Consider the following 16766-nt stretch of genomic DNA (forward strand, 5'->3'; position numbering starts at 1 on the left):
ACCAGAAGGCTCTTTCATGACGTGTGGAAGACAAGATATTGTCACTGCCTTCTCATTCCTGTGCAGCCCAGGATCTCAGGAAGGATTATGGGGAATGAGGCGTCTCCAGGCCGCCGGCGCACCCAGCACCCCCTCTGGAACCCCAGAGGGTCACCACCACGCTAAAGCACAGAGCCCTTCCTCATAATCCTCATCGTTTGGAAGTTGTCTCATCTCTGTCTTTCCTGCTGTCTGGGCAGCCTGCATCTTCAAGCACCGCCTGTATCCGTTGGAATTTCTGCCTTCTGACTCGTGCGAGGCCCAGCTCCCACTAGAATGCCACCCCTGGGAGGGTGGCCACCATGTCTGTCTCAGTCACTGCTTGGCGCGAGTCTAGCACAGGGGAGGTGTCTGGCATTGCCCAGGGACTCCCTATTTTGTGAATGGCTAGAGGACTGGTCTCACCAACGAAACCAGCTGAATCTGACTGATAGGCGTTAAGTAACTCAGTTGAGACGGAGAGGACAATAGTGTTTCACAGTGTAAATGAGTAATATGAATCTCTCCTTGGATTTACAGCAGAGAACTGAGAACTACCTGTTTTGTTTCTTATAAAATGATTTCTTTCTGCCACTGTTCCTGCAGTGCTGTCGGAAGCAGCAAATGGCCTTGTTTGCTTGTAGCCTAAATCTATTCTCAAGGGACAAGCTGGTGTCCTGTGGTATACAATTTACTCCTACGAGCCAGCTCTGTCATCTGCTCTCCATATCCCCACCTGGCACCATTTACATTCACTTTGTATGTTTCCTGATCATTTCCTGTATGTTTCACAGACATACTTTCTATTGGTTACTCCTCAGTTCTTGCAAATAGAATCCCCTGCCTCCCCAAGCTATTCACTGAGTGGGTGCTCAATAAATGCTTGAGGAACTGACTCATGTATTCTGTATTCCAAGTTATCCTCTAGATAAGAGCTGCTAAATGTCAGCATTTGGCCAGTATAAGAGGTTGAGTGACCTATAATCCCAGTTTTTCTTGGACATTTCCAATGAAGTAAATGACTAAATACCACAATATAAGAAAATGGTTTTATTCCTAATTTTTAGTTCCCATACAGTTTACAAATACACGTTTACTCTGATAATACAGCTTTGCAACTAGCAACGCAGTTGAACTAACACCCATAAATACAGGTGGGGAGACAATTAACATCCACTAATGTTTCTCTACATAAACTATTCTTTCCATGTCATTTTTTAAAAACAATTGCAAACAGACTACATAATACGTGGGCAAAAAGGCAATTAAGTGAATCTCTTGAAACACTAAATGTATAATAAACAGTGCATATTATCAACATTTACATGATTCACATCAAAATGATGACATCCTAAAATGTATTCCTTTTAAAGGATAGATTTATCAATAAAATATTACATATCTTTTAATACTCTGGTACAATACTTCATATACTGCAGGAAAATTAAATGTAGGTCTAGTCATCAGCTTAATAAAGGATCCTTTTCCGTTAGCTTTTATTAATAAAAGATCACAATTATGTCATAAATAAACAGGCAAATTATTAATTACATGATTTGAGGTTTAGGATGAAAACTTGTAGAAATTAGTTTGATATACAGTAAAGTTATACAACACACTAAAACCAACTGTTTAATATTTTTGCCTTGTGTGAACTGCCCATAGTGAAAAAAGAACAAACTTTTCAATGATGGAAGATACAATAAACTGTATTTTGGAACTTATTTTTCAAGAGGAAGAGGGAGAAAGGTTTCAACAACATTAAGGGCTAATACAGATCCTAATAAAGGCATCTTGAAATCAGGGAGGCCATGTGCTTGCTATATAAAACTTTATTCCCCCAACAACATACAGAAAACAGAAACTGTACTGGGTGTGTCCTTATGTCTACAGTCTAAGTTCCCCTTATGGATTAATAAGCTACAACAAAACACTTCACAATTGCATACTCTTTCCACATTCCCCCTGAACTAGAAATAACCCAGGATGTCATATTAGTTCTTCAGATCCCCAGTAAAATAGCCCCTAAAAATAATCTCGATAATCTTCTTGGCTGTTCCAAAGCAACTAGGCTCCATAAAGAAAGTACAAACACCAAGAAAGTCATACGGCAATTTTCTCATCCCCATTTAGCCGCATCTGAAAAGTCACGGATTCAGTGGGAGAGAGGTCCATGATTTTCAGGAGGGTCACACACTGGAGGTGAGGTGTCTTATTTATTTATTTAAAAAAAAAACAAAAACTCTTAAGACTCTGAAATTTGGCTTTTTAAAAAAACCCCAATACCATGTGTCAGATAATTTCTTCACCCCAAATATAAAACCCTATGCTTATCATTTTAAAATACTCAACCAGCTACGGGATGTTGTGCAAATTTAATGCCTACCAGCAACCCAGGAGCAGACTGCATCCCTGTATCTATCACACCTACTTGCCAGGTAACCTGATTCAACCTACTCAAGTTCTGACTGCGCTGGCCCCTCACCCTCTGACCTCCTCACAAACCACCTCTTTGGAACTTTCATTTCCACTACTTTTTAACACCTGCACCTCCAGCTCCCCACATCTTCACGGCCTCTCTTCCTGATTCCAACTCGGGGAGAGCAATCTCATCTGAGAACCTGCAATCCCCTTTTCACCAGACACATGGCAAACCTCAGCAACCTCGGGACTACTACAATCTTGCCTTGGCAGAAGTTTACATAACATGATAGTTTGCTGACTTCGTGGAGGGAAATCTAAATGAAATCAATGTCCGGTAACAAACAAAGATAGCCGAGATCAGGCGTTTCTGTTCCAAGCACAAAACAACTTGATCTTAAGCTACAGGCAGAGACGTTAATGCAGCAGATATATCTGTATAATCAAACCCTTGTATGCTGGTGAAAGACTTGGCCCCCAAAGTCCAGAGTCTCAACTATACCACAAAATCAAGGCAAACTAGAAAATTTCAATGTGACAATGCAATAAAAAGAACAGGATTCAAGATCCTTGTTGCAAATACTGAACTGGAATCTCTTTCTTTACAGGCTTGACAAGAAGACAGTAGTTACTGACATTCCCCTTAGAAGGTAATTACCTCTGGGCCACACCTGCGTTCTAGAGCCATTCTAGGCTCAACGGGGGTGTGTGGGGGTGTGTGTGGGGGGGGGTGGGTCAATGTGCATTTTGTCTGTGAAAATGGCAGCGGAGGCAGTCCCCAAACTACCTCAAGGTTTCACGGGAGGTAAAGACCTCAGAACGGAAGTACTACCGGGGCTGGATCGGGAGCCAAAGCAAGAAGAATCTGCGTGAGGAGACCGGAAACTTATGGCCAAGTCACCGTGGCATTTTATTATCTTTACAAAGTCAACCAATGACACTTTCACTGAAACATACTCACTGAAGGCTGATTCCACACACGCGGCAAAGAGGATGTCTTTGGAGAAGGCACTTCAGGTAGAACGGTAGCAAATCTTACTGCTTGATTAGAACCAAAATGAGCTACTGCTAATTCAGTCTGAGGCGCGGCCTCGTGGGGAGCGCCCCCTCTGGGCTGCAGCCTGCCTGAAACCACGGGTGGGGAGGAAGCACTGCCCTCTGCGGCAGTCCCGGGACAGGACAGTTCTGCTTTCAGATGCTCTGCCCCCTCAACACATCCACCCTTACAAGACCAGTTTCCCCAAATAATGGCTCAGAAAATATGCTCAGAGCCAGCAGAAGTGGTTCAAGAAGCTTCTAGAAGGCCCTCTATTTCTCAGTTTGACTTCCAGCTTACACCAGCTATTAGAAGCAGCTCCCATTTCCCAACGTCACCAGCAGCTTCTACTTTTGCTAACGATTGCTGTTTTCCTGTGACACTGGTTCTGACAAGCCTATTACTCTGGGGGGCCCCCCGTGAATCACACCTCCGCTTCATGCCCTCGTGCCACCCCCCCTTCCTGAATCTGGGCTGGGCCTGCGATGCTTTAATCAATAGAGGGCAGTAGAAGTTCTGGGTTTAAGTCCTAAGGAGGCCTGGCCATTGCTGCTTGATACCCTTGGGAGCTCTGAGCTGCCATGTAAGCTGTCCAGCTACCCTGCTGGCGGGGCCACTTGGAGCCACTGCATGGAGGAGAGGCCCGGGGACCTGCAGAGAGAAGCCCAGCCATCCCAGTGCCTTTGGGCAACCAGCTGACCACACACACACACCAACACCAGCGAGAGGACAGGAACAGCTCAGCTGAGCCCAGCCCAGATTGAAGAACAGGGAAGAGGCAAACTAAAGAAGTATGGTTTCAGCCACTACATTTTGGGGTGGTTTGTCACCAACAATCGAACCACGACACTGGCTGGTTATCCACAGATGCGCTTTTTTTTTTCTAAATACAAGACGATGAGTCAAATGAAAAGAAAATATGACAAACATTTTCCCACCACCTCCTCAGCCAACAGGCTGAATGGTAACTGGTCATCCGCTAAGAAGAAAACACACCTTTTCTCCCAAGTTTCCATGATTCTTTTTTCCCATGATTTTTTAATGGCAATGCAAAGGTAAAAGTCGACTTCTGACAGTCTGGGGCCACTGGTTTAATGATCATTTAGCCAAAAAAAGAGGCCATCAAATGAATTTTCCACTACTGGATAAGCAATGACAAATGAAACTCTTCTCACGCCCACGGGATGTTGTCACCTTTCCCAAAACGTTTTTCCTCTTATAAGTGTCCTGTCATCCCTCACAAAGAGAAAAATAATTGAATTTTTAAGGTTATAAAAAGAAAAGAAAATGCCAATAAGTAGAATTTGAATCACCGTCATCTGTAAAATATAGAGCACAACTAACTGCTTCCTCAATTTAAAATAAAATTCTATAAAATATAACACTGTCTACATTGTAGAGATGATTTCTTCTTATCTGAGGAAATGAGTAATTGGTAATCAGGTATTGTTGAGTTAGAATACAGTGGTCTTTAAATGGTTTCGAATTTTGCTTATCCAAAGGTAGTCAACCACAACACAAGCCTTCCAAATTCAAATTCATTCTTCACATACACTTTCTTGCATCTGGTCTTGATCTTTTTTAGGGAGAGGGTAAAGGTCCACATCTGGGGAAGAAATAAGTTAGAATTTTTAAGGAGCACACATCTAAAAGTTTCTCAAGGCATTAAACCATTTTTCAAGCAGATTTATAGCTTTTAAATACACTACCCATTGAAATGGGAATTTCACCATGCAATACTGAAACTGTGAGTTTCCAACATGCATCACAAAGTGGGTCACTGTCTACAAAGGTGACTGACAGGGAAGAGGCGAGAGGAGTTCTCAGCGACAGAGCTCCCAGGGATGTGGAGGTGAGAGGGGCGCAGGCCCGGGGAAGCCAGAGCCCTGGGTCATACATCCCAGCAGGGGCCAAGGGGGATGAGAACTCGGGCATCCTGATGCCAACCCTCCAGAGCTGTGTCCCCCCACTTCCCGGGTCCCCACAGATCATCTCCCAGCACAGCTCGGGTTAACCGACTCTAATACAAATGGAAGGGGCAATGACACCGGCTCTTCCTCACCCGTACCAGCCATCTCTCCATAATGAAGTACCAGCTTGGCCCCTCCCAGAATTAATTCTGTATTTGGTTTCAATCCTTAATGAACTTGAAAATAAATCCAGCTTAGAAAAAAGGAGTTTAGGAAGAGAAAAAAGAGGGTGGTTTGTAAAACTTCGTTATGCTGCCCCTCGCTAGAACACTCACAAATGATCTGCCTGCTTAAAAACGCCACAAATGGTATAAACAACCGGTGAGCACTACCATTTAAATACCTAGGTCTGTGCTGAAGTCCTGGTGGGTGTTCTCATCTGAAGCTTTTCTGCTGCTGCATCAGACCAACGTTTTCATAGACTCTAGCATTATCTTCTCTCATTCTGAAAAGAAAAAAAAAAAGAAAGGCAAGAAAACATGAATAAAACGCAGACCATGCTGTCCAAGCTCGCACCGTATTTATAAAGCACATACTCCATTCTTTGAGGACCCGATACGGTGCAGACACAGGCCCCAGGAGCTGCGTTCTAGGACAGGCTGTAAGACATAAACATACAGCAATATCAAGCTCAAAGTGGAGTAAGAGCCTCGAGTCCCCGTGCTCTCTGGGGTTGGAGGAAAGCGAGCCTTTTTTCTGGTGGGCAGAGCAAAGGAGGCCTATATGATGAGGCCTTTGAGTAAGACCTTCAAGCAGGGTGAGATGTGAGCACATAGAAAGGACAGGTATTCATTTCAAGCAGAGGGATCCTAATGGGCAAGAGGTCCAAGGAAGGAAAGTGCAGGAGCAGTGAGACCCACAGACCCATGTAGCCCCGAATCCAGCTACATGAAGGGGAACAGTGAGGGTGAAGCTCAGTGGTGGTGCAGGGTTCTGGGATGGAGGGCCAGTGCATCAGAAGCCAGACTCCATTCTGCTGAGCAGGGAGTGGAGATCAGCGCAGTCTTGGAGGGACAGGGGACCGAGCAGCCATAAATGCCAATCTGAGAGGGACAAGAAGGGGCTTGGGGTCCGGGGTATCCTGGGTTACATCCTGTAAGGAACATGATGGGAGTGGAGAGGCAGAGAACCTGCCGCACGGGGAGGCCACTGGAAATAAGGGAGTCATCAGAGTTCATGAGCTCTGCCGATATTCAGGGAACGCTCTCTCTGGCCAGGACGCAGAGCCCTGACAAGCTGGTGCCACGGCAAATGACTGCAGATAGCAATTTAAAATATCAACATTCCCCCTCAGTCCACCGGGAAAGGAAAAAGCAGGCAGAAGGAAGAGGCAGGTTGGTGGAGAGAATACTTTTGCTGTATAATTTCATTTCAATGTTAACTAGAAGCCAAATGTAAATACAAGCCTCATATTTGCTATCTAAAACGTGCATATAGAGTATTAAAGTCAGCAGGGCTTTAAAAATCCACATCAGAATCAAACAGAGATAAGACTCTTGGGGGAAAATAAAAAGTAAATGTTATACCACAGACTACCTTAGAATATGGAGAAAAATAATAATTTACGACTGCGGTTCACATAATCGATTTAACAAATGTTCTCCTAACACGTTTTAGCTTACACAAGGGATTGACAAAGTTCTTGTGAAAAGGATCAGAGGGTAAATAATTTAGTCTCTGCAGGCCATACTCAGTCTCTGGCATATAATATTCTTTGTGCTGCCGTTTTATTTATTTATTTATTTTTTAAATATAACACCTTAAAAACCATTCATGAGCTGTACAAAAACGGGGCATGGCCAGAATCTGTCCTGGGGGCTGTAGTTTGCAGACTCTTGGTTTAAAGGCTCAAAGTAGATGTCTGTTCTCTGTTGACCAGAAAATTAACAGATCATGATGGTGTCGGGACATTAATGGTCAACTTATTTACTTTTACTAAGCAAAGAGTCTTAATACAACCAAAGGGGTGTTACCCACTTTTGTTGTCCATCATTAACAACACCCCACAAAAAGGAAATTTAAGATTCTTCTTAGAGAACCACCACTTGATATACTGATAACCTCACATAATCACAGCTACTGTACCAATCAGCCTTTGGTTTAGGTGAATTAAAATTTAGTTTAGAAAGCCCCTGACACACTCGCTAATCAGCTGGGCAACAATGACAGGTGTGTGCTGCAAAGACCTGCTGTTTTTTAAGCTTTTCTATAGGACTGTGTTCAGGTAGAAAGAATTTCCTTCATTATTACTTACTCTGCACAAGATGGTGTTGGCGTACAAGGCGGGAGGGGACTCTGATCTCCACTTGTCTGGTCCGTTAGAGAATACTTAATATTTGTATATTCATGCCCTTTCCTCTTGCTTTTCTGAAAGGTGAAGATTGCATATATGAGGAATTGGACTTTTTTAAAGGGAAAAAGAAGCAACGAAGGCATTTTACCAAAGACAGACAGACAGACAGGCAGACAGAAAGGTTGGACCCTAAATAATGATATGTTGATCAAATGTCAGGGAATTCACCTCAATGTAAATAACACCATACAAGTGAAAAGTACTTTTGAACCATACAATTCAAAAGCAGAGTCATGCATTAACAACTTAGTATGTTAAATCAAATGTATCTATTTCTGAGCTAAGAGAGAATTCTCACTTTCTTTGCCACATTAACATCTAATCATTTCATAATTCACTTGCAACACATTTAATGATTCTCAGATAAACAGTTGGGAAAAGAGTTCCAGAAATAAATTCACTCCAAGTAAAAACGGCCCACAGGTACAGAAGATGGTAGCGCTTTATTGTCTCTTCCCCGCCTCCCACCTCCAGCCCAGAAAGGACCCTAGCACCTTTAAAACTTCATTTTTGGCTCTAATGATACTCTTGAAAAAAAAAAAATTGGCAAGGAAAACCAGCAGAATGTAATCTCATTACAGATGCAGAGTGAACTATATTTGGTAGGAGTCCCGGTTAGATGATTTATCACTCTTCACTCTTAAGTTCACCTAAAAACAACCAATTCTGAAAATCGAACCCACCAATCATCATTATATAATGTTGCCTTCATTCTAGGATTATTCAAGAAAACCAGCATATTAGAAAGGGTGCCCACATCAAATACTGACGTGTAGCAGAGACTTCCATTTGCCGCTGAGAGGGTAAATTGGTGTGCCGTTTGTCCGAACTCTCAATACTAACCAGTTAGTGTCCAGTAGTAGCAAAACTATATTCGACAACCTTGAACATTCGCTTCTTGAGAAACTCATACACAGAAGCCTAAAAGGCCTGTGAAAGGATGTCTAGTGACACGTTACTCTTAATAATGGCTACACCAAGAGAATGAATCAATGTGATGTATTCCTATCGTGAAATAATCTGCAACAGTGAAGAGAAGCAACAAAAAGAGAGACTGTGTGTGTATCAAAACAGGTGTTATAATCAATGTTAAGTGGAAAAACACAAATTACAGAACAATAAAACAGTATGATACCATCTGGCTGAACATTCTAAACATATAAAACAATGTTATCTACTATGTGTAGATTACTGGTATTTGTATTTTAAAATATAAAAAGAGACTGCAAGCAGGGGTACCTGGGTGGCTCAGGTGGTTGGGCGTCTGACTTTGGCGCATGATCTCAGGTCCTGGGATCGAGCCCTGCATCTAGCTCCCCACTCAGTGGGGAGTCTGTTTGGCCCTCTCCCTCTGCCCCTCCCCCTTGCTCGCACTCTCTCTCTGTCTCAAATGAATAAAATCTTTAAAAAAAAAAAAAAAAAGACTGCAAGCCTAGTGATTGCCCTGGGGTTCCAAGGATAGAAATGAGGGGGGCACTTGGGCTGGCAGCTGTACCTGCCACATTTGATTGCTGTTATAAAAGGAAAAAGTGGGGCACCTGGCTGGCTCACTCAGAAGAGCGTGTGACTCTTGATCTTGGGGTCGTGAGTTAGAGCCCTACATGGGGTGTAGAGATTAGTAATAAATAAATAAGTAAATAAATGGGAAAAAACTTGGACGAAATGTGACAAAACAAAATGTCCAATTATAGGTATAGTACTATTACTTTAAATTTTTTTCAAAATGAAACATAAAACAAATTTAAATTCACTGGTGAAGGTTCTTCTTCCTCTCCTTACTCAAAACTCACCCCAAAACAACAGTAGAAAATCTTATTTCACATACAACAAGAGCTGTTACGACTCCAACCTATAAACTCTAAAGCATCTCTGTGACCATATATAAACATGGGACCAAAATAAAAAGGAAGCTGGACAGCCTAAGAGATTCACTGTCTGACTCTCCACAGAAAAAGCTTGACATGAACAGGCAGCTAGCTGCTTGCTGTCCGCTTCATCGTGCTGTCTGCAACCGTGTGGAAAAAGGAAACGTCCTAAAGGACAACTGGGTGTCCGGGCCCCTGGATGACCCCGTGGAGCCAAGCTGCCCATTTCCTTCTCAAATGGCCTGCCAGCTCGGATTTTTACGTTAGAAGAGAAATGAGCTTCTATCTTGTTGAAGCCACTATTATTTAGACTCTGTTAAAGCAGCCCAACCAGTTTGTTAACTGACCAAGCAGCCATCACGGGAACTTATAGTCTAGGGAAGAAGTTGCAAAAAAGAAATCCAAGGAGATTTGTTTTGTTTACTCTACACAGTATTTTATGTTTTGAACAACTGTTTTTAAAAATCGAAAGGCCTTAAAAAGCAGCCACAGATTTTTAGCACTGAAATACTGACATCCACAAGAAATAATTTTTTAAAAGCTAGAATTTAAAATGAAATATTAAGTGGAAGACCTGGCAGAGAACATCCTTATTTTAAAACTTATTCTGGACAGTTGGACACCGACTCTTGGTCTCAGTTCAGGTCTTGATCTCAGGGTTGTGAGTTCAAGCCCTGTATTGGGATCCACACTAGTGTGGAGCCTTATTAAAATACCTTAAAAAAGGGGCCCCTGGGTGGCTCAGTTGGTTAAGCGTCTGCCTTCGGCTCAGGTCATGATCCCGGGGTCCAGGGATCGAGCCCCACGTCGGGCTCCCTGCTCAGCAGGGAGCCTGTTTCTCCCTTTCCCTCTGCCTGCCACTCTGCCTACTTGTGCTCTCTATCTCTCTGTCAAATAAAAAATTAAAAAAAAAAATCTTAAAAAAAATCACTTAAAAAAAAAACAACAAAAAACCTTAATCTGGAGTTGAAAAATCCTAACTCGTTTTTTTTTTAAAGATTTATTTATTTATTTTGAGAGAGTAAGAATGAGAGAGAGAGAAAGACTACATGAGAGGGGGTAGGGTCAGAGGGAGAAGCAGGCTCCTCGCCGAGCAGGGAGCCCTATGCGGGACTCGATCCATCGGGACCCGAGCCAAAGGCAGTCGCTTAACCAACTGAGCCACCCAGGCGCCCCTAACTCGTTTTTTTTTTTTAAATAAAAATGTGAAATATACAATCAATAAGTTGAAGCATAAGCTTGCTTTGTACTCAACACTTTTTTTTTAAGCTGTGGTTAAAAAAAACAACAGATAACATGAGATATCGGCTCTTGACAAAATTTGGAGTGTACAATGCAATACTGTCAAGTATATGCTATTGTTGTGCAGCAGGCCTCCAGAACTTTTTCATCTTATATGACTAAAACTCTACCCACTGAACAGCAACCCCATTTCTCCCTCCCTACTACTTTCTTGAAAAAAAAAAAAAAAGTATTTCTACATAAAGTGATTATAAAAGAATTTTCTAATACAAACGAGACAGGAATTATTTCAATGAATTAAGTCACTCAAGGAAAAACATAAAAATGTTGGAGCTTCTTAGCTTATTAAGAAAGAACAAGAAATAAAACTGATTCACAAATCAGATGAGTTTATTTCTCAGTACTGTGACAGCCCAGGCTGTCTGTACAGTACAAGAAAAAAATCTCAGGGGATAGGGGTTATTTTGATTTTAGGGGGGTGGAGGGAGATTTGTTACAGAGCCCTAAAGAAATGGTCTGAAATTGATCTATCCTTCACCTGAATTCAAGGACATAGCAGAGTTACCAAACCTTTTGTAATATTTTTATTAAATCTTATGGGCTTGACAGTTCATACAGTCAAGGTTGAGAGGAGGGTCCAACCACAAGTCTCGAAAATCATCTGGCATTAAATATCCTGCCATGTGAAGTAACTGCAGTCCATTCTTAAACTGTAAATTACAAAAAAACCCTGTGGTGCCCGGCTGGCTCACTTAGAGCATGCGACTCTTGATCTCGGGGTCGTGAATTCGAGCCCCATGTTGGGCATAGAGACTACTTTTTTTTTTTTTTTAAAGATTTTATTTATTTATTTGACAGAGAGAGACACAGCGAGAGAGGGAGCACAAGCAGGGGGAGCGGGAGAGGGAGAAGCAGGCTTCCCGCGGAGCAGGGAGCCCGATGCGGGGCTCGATCCCAGGACCCCGGGATCACGACCTGAGCCGAAGGCAGACGCTTAACGACTGAGCCACCCAGGCGCCCGGGCATAGAGACTACTTAAAAAAAAAAATTAAGACTACAAAATAAAGCATATATTAATTAAAAAAAAAAAAAGAAAGAAAGAAAAGCCCCAAAGCCAAGAGCAGGAAGAAAGGATCAAATGAAAATGCTCTAGGGGCATCTGGGTGGCTCAGTCAGTTAAGTGTCCAACTCTTGATTTTGGCTCAGGTCATGATCTCAGGGTCATTGAGATCAAGCCCCATGACATTCCATGCGGGGAGCAAGAAACCTGCTTAAGATTCTCTCTCCCTACTATGGACTCCGAGAAACAAACTGAGGGTTTTGGGGGGGAGGGGTGAGGGATGGGTTAGCCCGGTGATGGGTATTAAGGAGGGCACGTATCACATGGGGCACTGGGTGTTACACGCAAACAATGAATCATGGAACACTACATCAAAAAAAAGATTCTCTCTCCCTCTCCCTCTGCTCCTCCCCTCCCCTGCTTGTGTGCACACGCACTCTGTCAAAAAAATAAAAAGAAAAGAGAAAAAAACAGGATAAATAAATAGAGAGAAGAGACAAATCTTCCCTACAAAGGAATTCTAAATAAGTTATGTAGAAACTAACCCTTTCTAGAAGCTGGAGCTTAATTCCTCCCCTTCCTTTGGGTATGGTCTGCACTAGATGACTCACTTCCAAAGAACAGAGTAAGGACAAGGAAAAAGAGTCACTGTTACAGTGAGAGAAACCTGGCAGACACCACCTAAGCCTAGTGCTGAAGGTTAATATCCCCAGGCCATGTTGTTATCAAGTGCCCCTTGAGTGATGAGAAGGGCACCTCGCAACTCACCTTATTGGTACTCTGCCCAAAAATCCATTACTCTAATCAAATCACAAGAAAACATCAGACAAACCCACACTGAGGGGAATTCTACAAGATACCTGGCTAGAACTCTTCAGAAGCGTCACGGTCGTGAGAAACAAAGACTAAGAAACTAGTACCGACCCAGAGGGGCAGTAAATTCAATGTGGGATCCTGGACAGGATCCTAGAACAAAAAAAGAGCATTCGTGGGAAAACTGGTGAAATCCAAATAAATTGCAGAGCTTAGTTACCAGCAATACATCGGGGTTAATTATTTAGTTTTGATAAAAGTACCATGGTTATACAAGATGGTAACGTTACAGAAAATGAATGATGCACACATAGGAACTCTGTATTGTCTTTGCAACTTTTCTAGAAGTTTAAATATTATTCCAAAATAAAAAGTTAATTTAAAAAAACTACTGGAGGAGAGTATGTGTGTGTGTGTGTATATATACCTCATATAATATATAAACCTCATATAAATATGAGGTTGTATAGCAAGAGTTCAACTAGAGCACTAATTAATTAGCAATTAGCCATACAAATAATGCTATACCAGTACAAATAAGCACAGCCAGTACCCAGATCTTGGCTTCAAAATACCACTCTACAACAAAGAGAATCAGGGCTCCTATGAAAAACAGCTGGGAAAGTACACGATGAGTCTTCATATTCTGGTGTCAAAAAGTATAAGGAAGTGAGATGGGGGCGCCTGGGTGGCTCAGTCGTTAAGCGTCTGCCTTCAGTTCAGGTCATGGTCCCAGGGTCCTGGGATCGAGCCCCGCATCGGGCTCCCTGCTCCGCAGGAAGCCTGCTTCTCTCCCTCCCTCTGACCCTCCACCCCGCTCTTGTTCTCACTCGCTCTTTCTCTCTCAAATAAATAAATAATCTTTAAAAATATAAGGAAGAAACTAAACAAATGAACGGGGGCGGGGGGACGCAAACAAAGAAACAGACCTCCCCCCCCCCCAAGAAACAGACTCAACTACAGAGAACCCACTGATGGTTACCAGGGGGGTGGGGGATGGGTTAACTAGGTGAGGGGATCAAGGAGGGCGCTTGTGAGGAGCACCCAGGGTTGTACGTAAGTGCTGAATCAGTAAATTCTACACCTGAAACCAATTTTACACTGTATGTTAACTGGAATTTAAATAAAAACGTCATTTTAAAAAAAGGAAGTACTCAAAAATAGGAACTATCAAAAGGACACAAGGACCAATTTGAAGAGGTGCCCACTAGCCAAATTTGGGACAATTTAAGCAACAAAATAAACAGTAGTAATGGACTATCACCCATTCTGACATGAATGAATGAATGATGAATGAATGAATGAATGAATGAGAAGGGAAAGCTCTTCTTTAGAGAAGGCTCCCACCTAATAAATGAAAAGGGAATTAGGATCTACAGCCATACCACCCTGAACGCACCCAATCTCGTCTGATCTTGGAAGCTAAGCAGGGTCAGGCCTGGTTAGTACTTAGACGGGTAAAGGGAATTATGGAAGTAGGAAATCACCACTGGGCAGAAATCACAGGAGTAATTTTTCCAGGCAAGAATAGTGAATACATGTAAAATCAGTGGGCAAAAGGTATGATGGAAAGTAGGTTATTTATACAGTCTCAAACATCTTCCTATAAAACAGTAATTAAAAAGGGGGACATCATCACTGTACAGTGGAGAAAGAGAACACTGCCAGTCGATGAAACACATCAACAGAGGTGCTCCTGACGGGAGGTATCAGGATGCAACATCACTTCTGTGCCAGTCCTGTCAAAAACACAAGACCTGAACGTAATCGAGGAAGCACATCAGACAAATCCACATTGAGGCTCATTCTACGAAATAACTGGCCTGAACTCTTCAAAAATGGCAAGGTCGAGGAAGATGAAGACTGAGAGACTGTCCCAGATGAAAGTAAAGATACTTGACAACCACATGCACCAGGGGACCCTGGACCACAGAAAGACCGGAGGAGGACAAACTGGCAAAATTTGAAGATGGTCTGCAGATTAGAAAACTGCTGGACCGATGCGAACTCCCTGGTTCTGACCATTTCACGATGGTTAGGTAAAAGAATGTCTTCATTTCTAGGACGTACACATCAGAGCATTAAGAGGCAAGGGCGCACAAATGTTGGCAACTTACAAGCATTTCGTTTTTATAAGTACATATTGTATATATATAGAGAAAATACAAATGAATGATAAAGTGTGTTAATATGTTAACAGGGTGAAGGGAATTCCATACACTGTTTTTGCAAATTAAAAAAAAAATTCAATACTGTTAAGTGGAAGTTAACAAAGAAATCTACTTTCAAGTAAATGGCAGAGTGTGGGAAGAATCCTTTATAAAAACTTGAGAATTTTCTCAAACTCGCCTCACTTGCACCTTCCCCTGGACGCCCCCCTGTCTCTGCTTCGCCTCCTCCTGGCGCCACTTCCTGCTTCCTTCCCCGGGCTCACCACCCCTGACGCACTCTCTTTTTTCATTTACCCTCTTTCGCAAATTCCTTCAATCCCGAAGGTCCTTAACTCTTTAGAATTGTGGAAATGATGGTATTTAAAAGGCTTAGCCAATGATCCTACATGAGTTTCATTCTTTTGCTTAATTTAAAACTCAGGCGGCTTCACTGTTTAAGGAACATGTTCTGTTTTTGTCTAGCTCCTCCCGACCCCCAAAAACAGCAGTTATAAAGGTATTTTTAAAGGAGCTCCTAAATCCAAATTACAACTTGAGATTTAGGGTCAGAGAGACTATATATGGTAACGAGAAGATGCGAAGTGCTATCAAGGATGGGAGGGGAAGGCCCTCAAGTTGCCAAAACAAGGATAAATGACAAAGCTTCTAAAAGAAATAGAGCTTTTCCCCTAGGTTTCTAAACAAGATTACATCATATGCCTCAAGATATTCCTGAATTTGTACCAACTGTGTTTATACTATGTTTATAAATACTCTTTGTATTTATTAGGAGGTCCTTCTCTTTGGGCAACTTTATGCTTTAACTATTCCTGGCCCAAATTCAGTATAACCAGAAGACAAATAGAAAAAAGCCTATAGTGGGGCACCTGGGTGGCTCAGTTGGTTAAGTGTCTGCCTTCGGCTCAGGTCATGGTCCCAGGGTCCTGGGATCGAGTCCCGCATCGGGCTCCCTGCTCAGCGGGGAATCTGCTTCTCCCTCTCTTGCTCCCCCTGCTTGTGCTCTCTCTCTCAAATAAATAAAATCTTAAAAAAAAAAAGAAAGAAAAAAGAAAATAGCCTATAGTAACCATCTAAATATTTCACAACACTTACGATAACACCAAGTCAGATTTAAAGCACGAAAGGTCAAAACTGTACTTTGTTGATTATTTGACCTTACATATCTATACATGCACTATTGCTGAAGATGTTTTTGTACAATGAAACAATCTAGTGTTCGGGTTTTTTTTTTTAAGATTTTATTTATTTATTTGAGAGAGAGCGGGGAAAGGAGCAGAGGGAGAGAGACAAGCAAACTCTGCACTGAGCGCAGAGCCCGATGCCAGACTCAGTCTCACAAGCCTGAGATCATGACCTGAGCCGAAACCAAGGGTCGGATGCTTAACCGACTGAGCCACCCAGGTGCCCCTCTAGGGTTTTTATGTGAACTGAGAACCTACGAAGCTAACTAACAGGTATCTTACTTTGGCTAGCCAAGCTTTGATAATGTGGCTGCCATTCTGCTAGGCTGGAAGTCTCACCATGTGCCAGCAGGTACCATTCTGAGAAGCCGGGTTCTCTGGAAGGCAATACACAGCGTAAAGCAGGCAGGCAGGTCTCCGTGCTGTTTAGACACTTCCTTGTCTGCGGCAGAGCAGCAGGGCGGGGGGGGGGCTGGGGGGGGGACGCCTAGATCCCCAAAGGAGCAGTCTCCTCACTTTCCTCCTCTCAGCATATTCCTAATTAACTCAACTTTGTGTCTGTTATGAATAGCTTCAAATGGAAAGGATCCAACTCCACATTCTTCTTCATTATGCATGGCTTATTAAAATTGAAGT

The 16766-nt window shown here is 42.6% G+C and overlaps 1 protein-coding gene across 2 annotated transcripts in view; it reads right to left on the reverse strand.

The window, feature by feature from the left end:
- Nucleotides 1-1053: 1053 nt before the first annotated feature.
- The window catches only part of PTPN11 (protein tyrosine phosphatase non-receptor type 11), an 82062-nt gene continuing 66349 nt past the window's right edge, over nucleotides 1054-16766 (reverse strand). For both annotated transcript variants that reach the window (XM_073881101.1, XM_073881100.1), the window contains 3 exons: nucleotides 7700-7812; nucleotides 5789-5890; nucleotides 1054-5081 (listed from right to left, as the gene is read on the reverse strand). In XM_073881101.1, coding sequence (XP_073737202.1) covers nucleotides 5821-5890; nucleotides 7700-7812 — 183 coding nt within the window. In that variant the 3' untranslated portion in view covers nucleotides 1054-5081; nucleotides 5789-5820. The remainder of the gene's footprint in view (nucleotides 5082-5788; nucleotides 5891-7699; nucleotides 7813-16766) is intronic.

Source organism: Callorhinus ursinus, unplaced genomic scaffold (assembly GCF_003265705.2).
Source record: "Callorhinus ursinus isolate GAN/ISIS: 27379988/994484 unplaced genomic scaffold, GSC_fseal_2.0 scaffold41, whole genome shotgun sequence".
Classification (NCBI taxonomy): domain Eukaryota; kingdom Metazoa; phylum Chordata; class Mammalia; order Carnivora; family Otariidae; genus Callorhinus; species Callorhinus ursinus.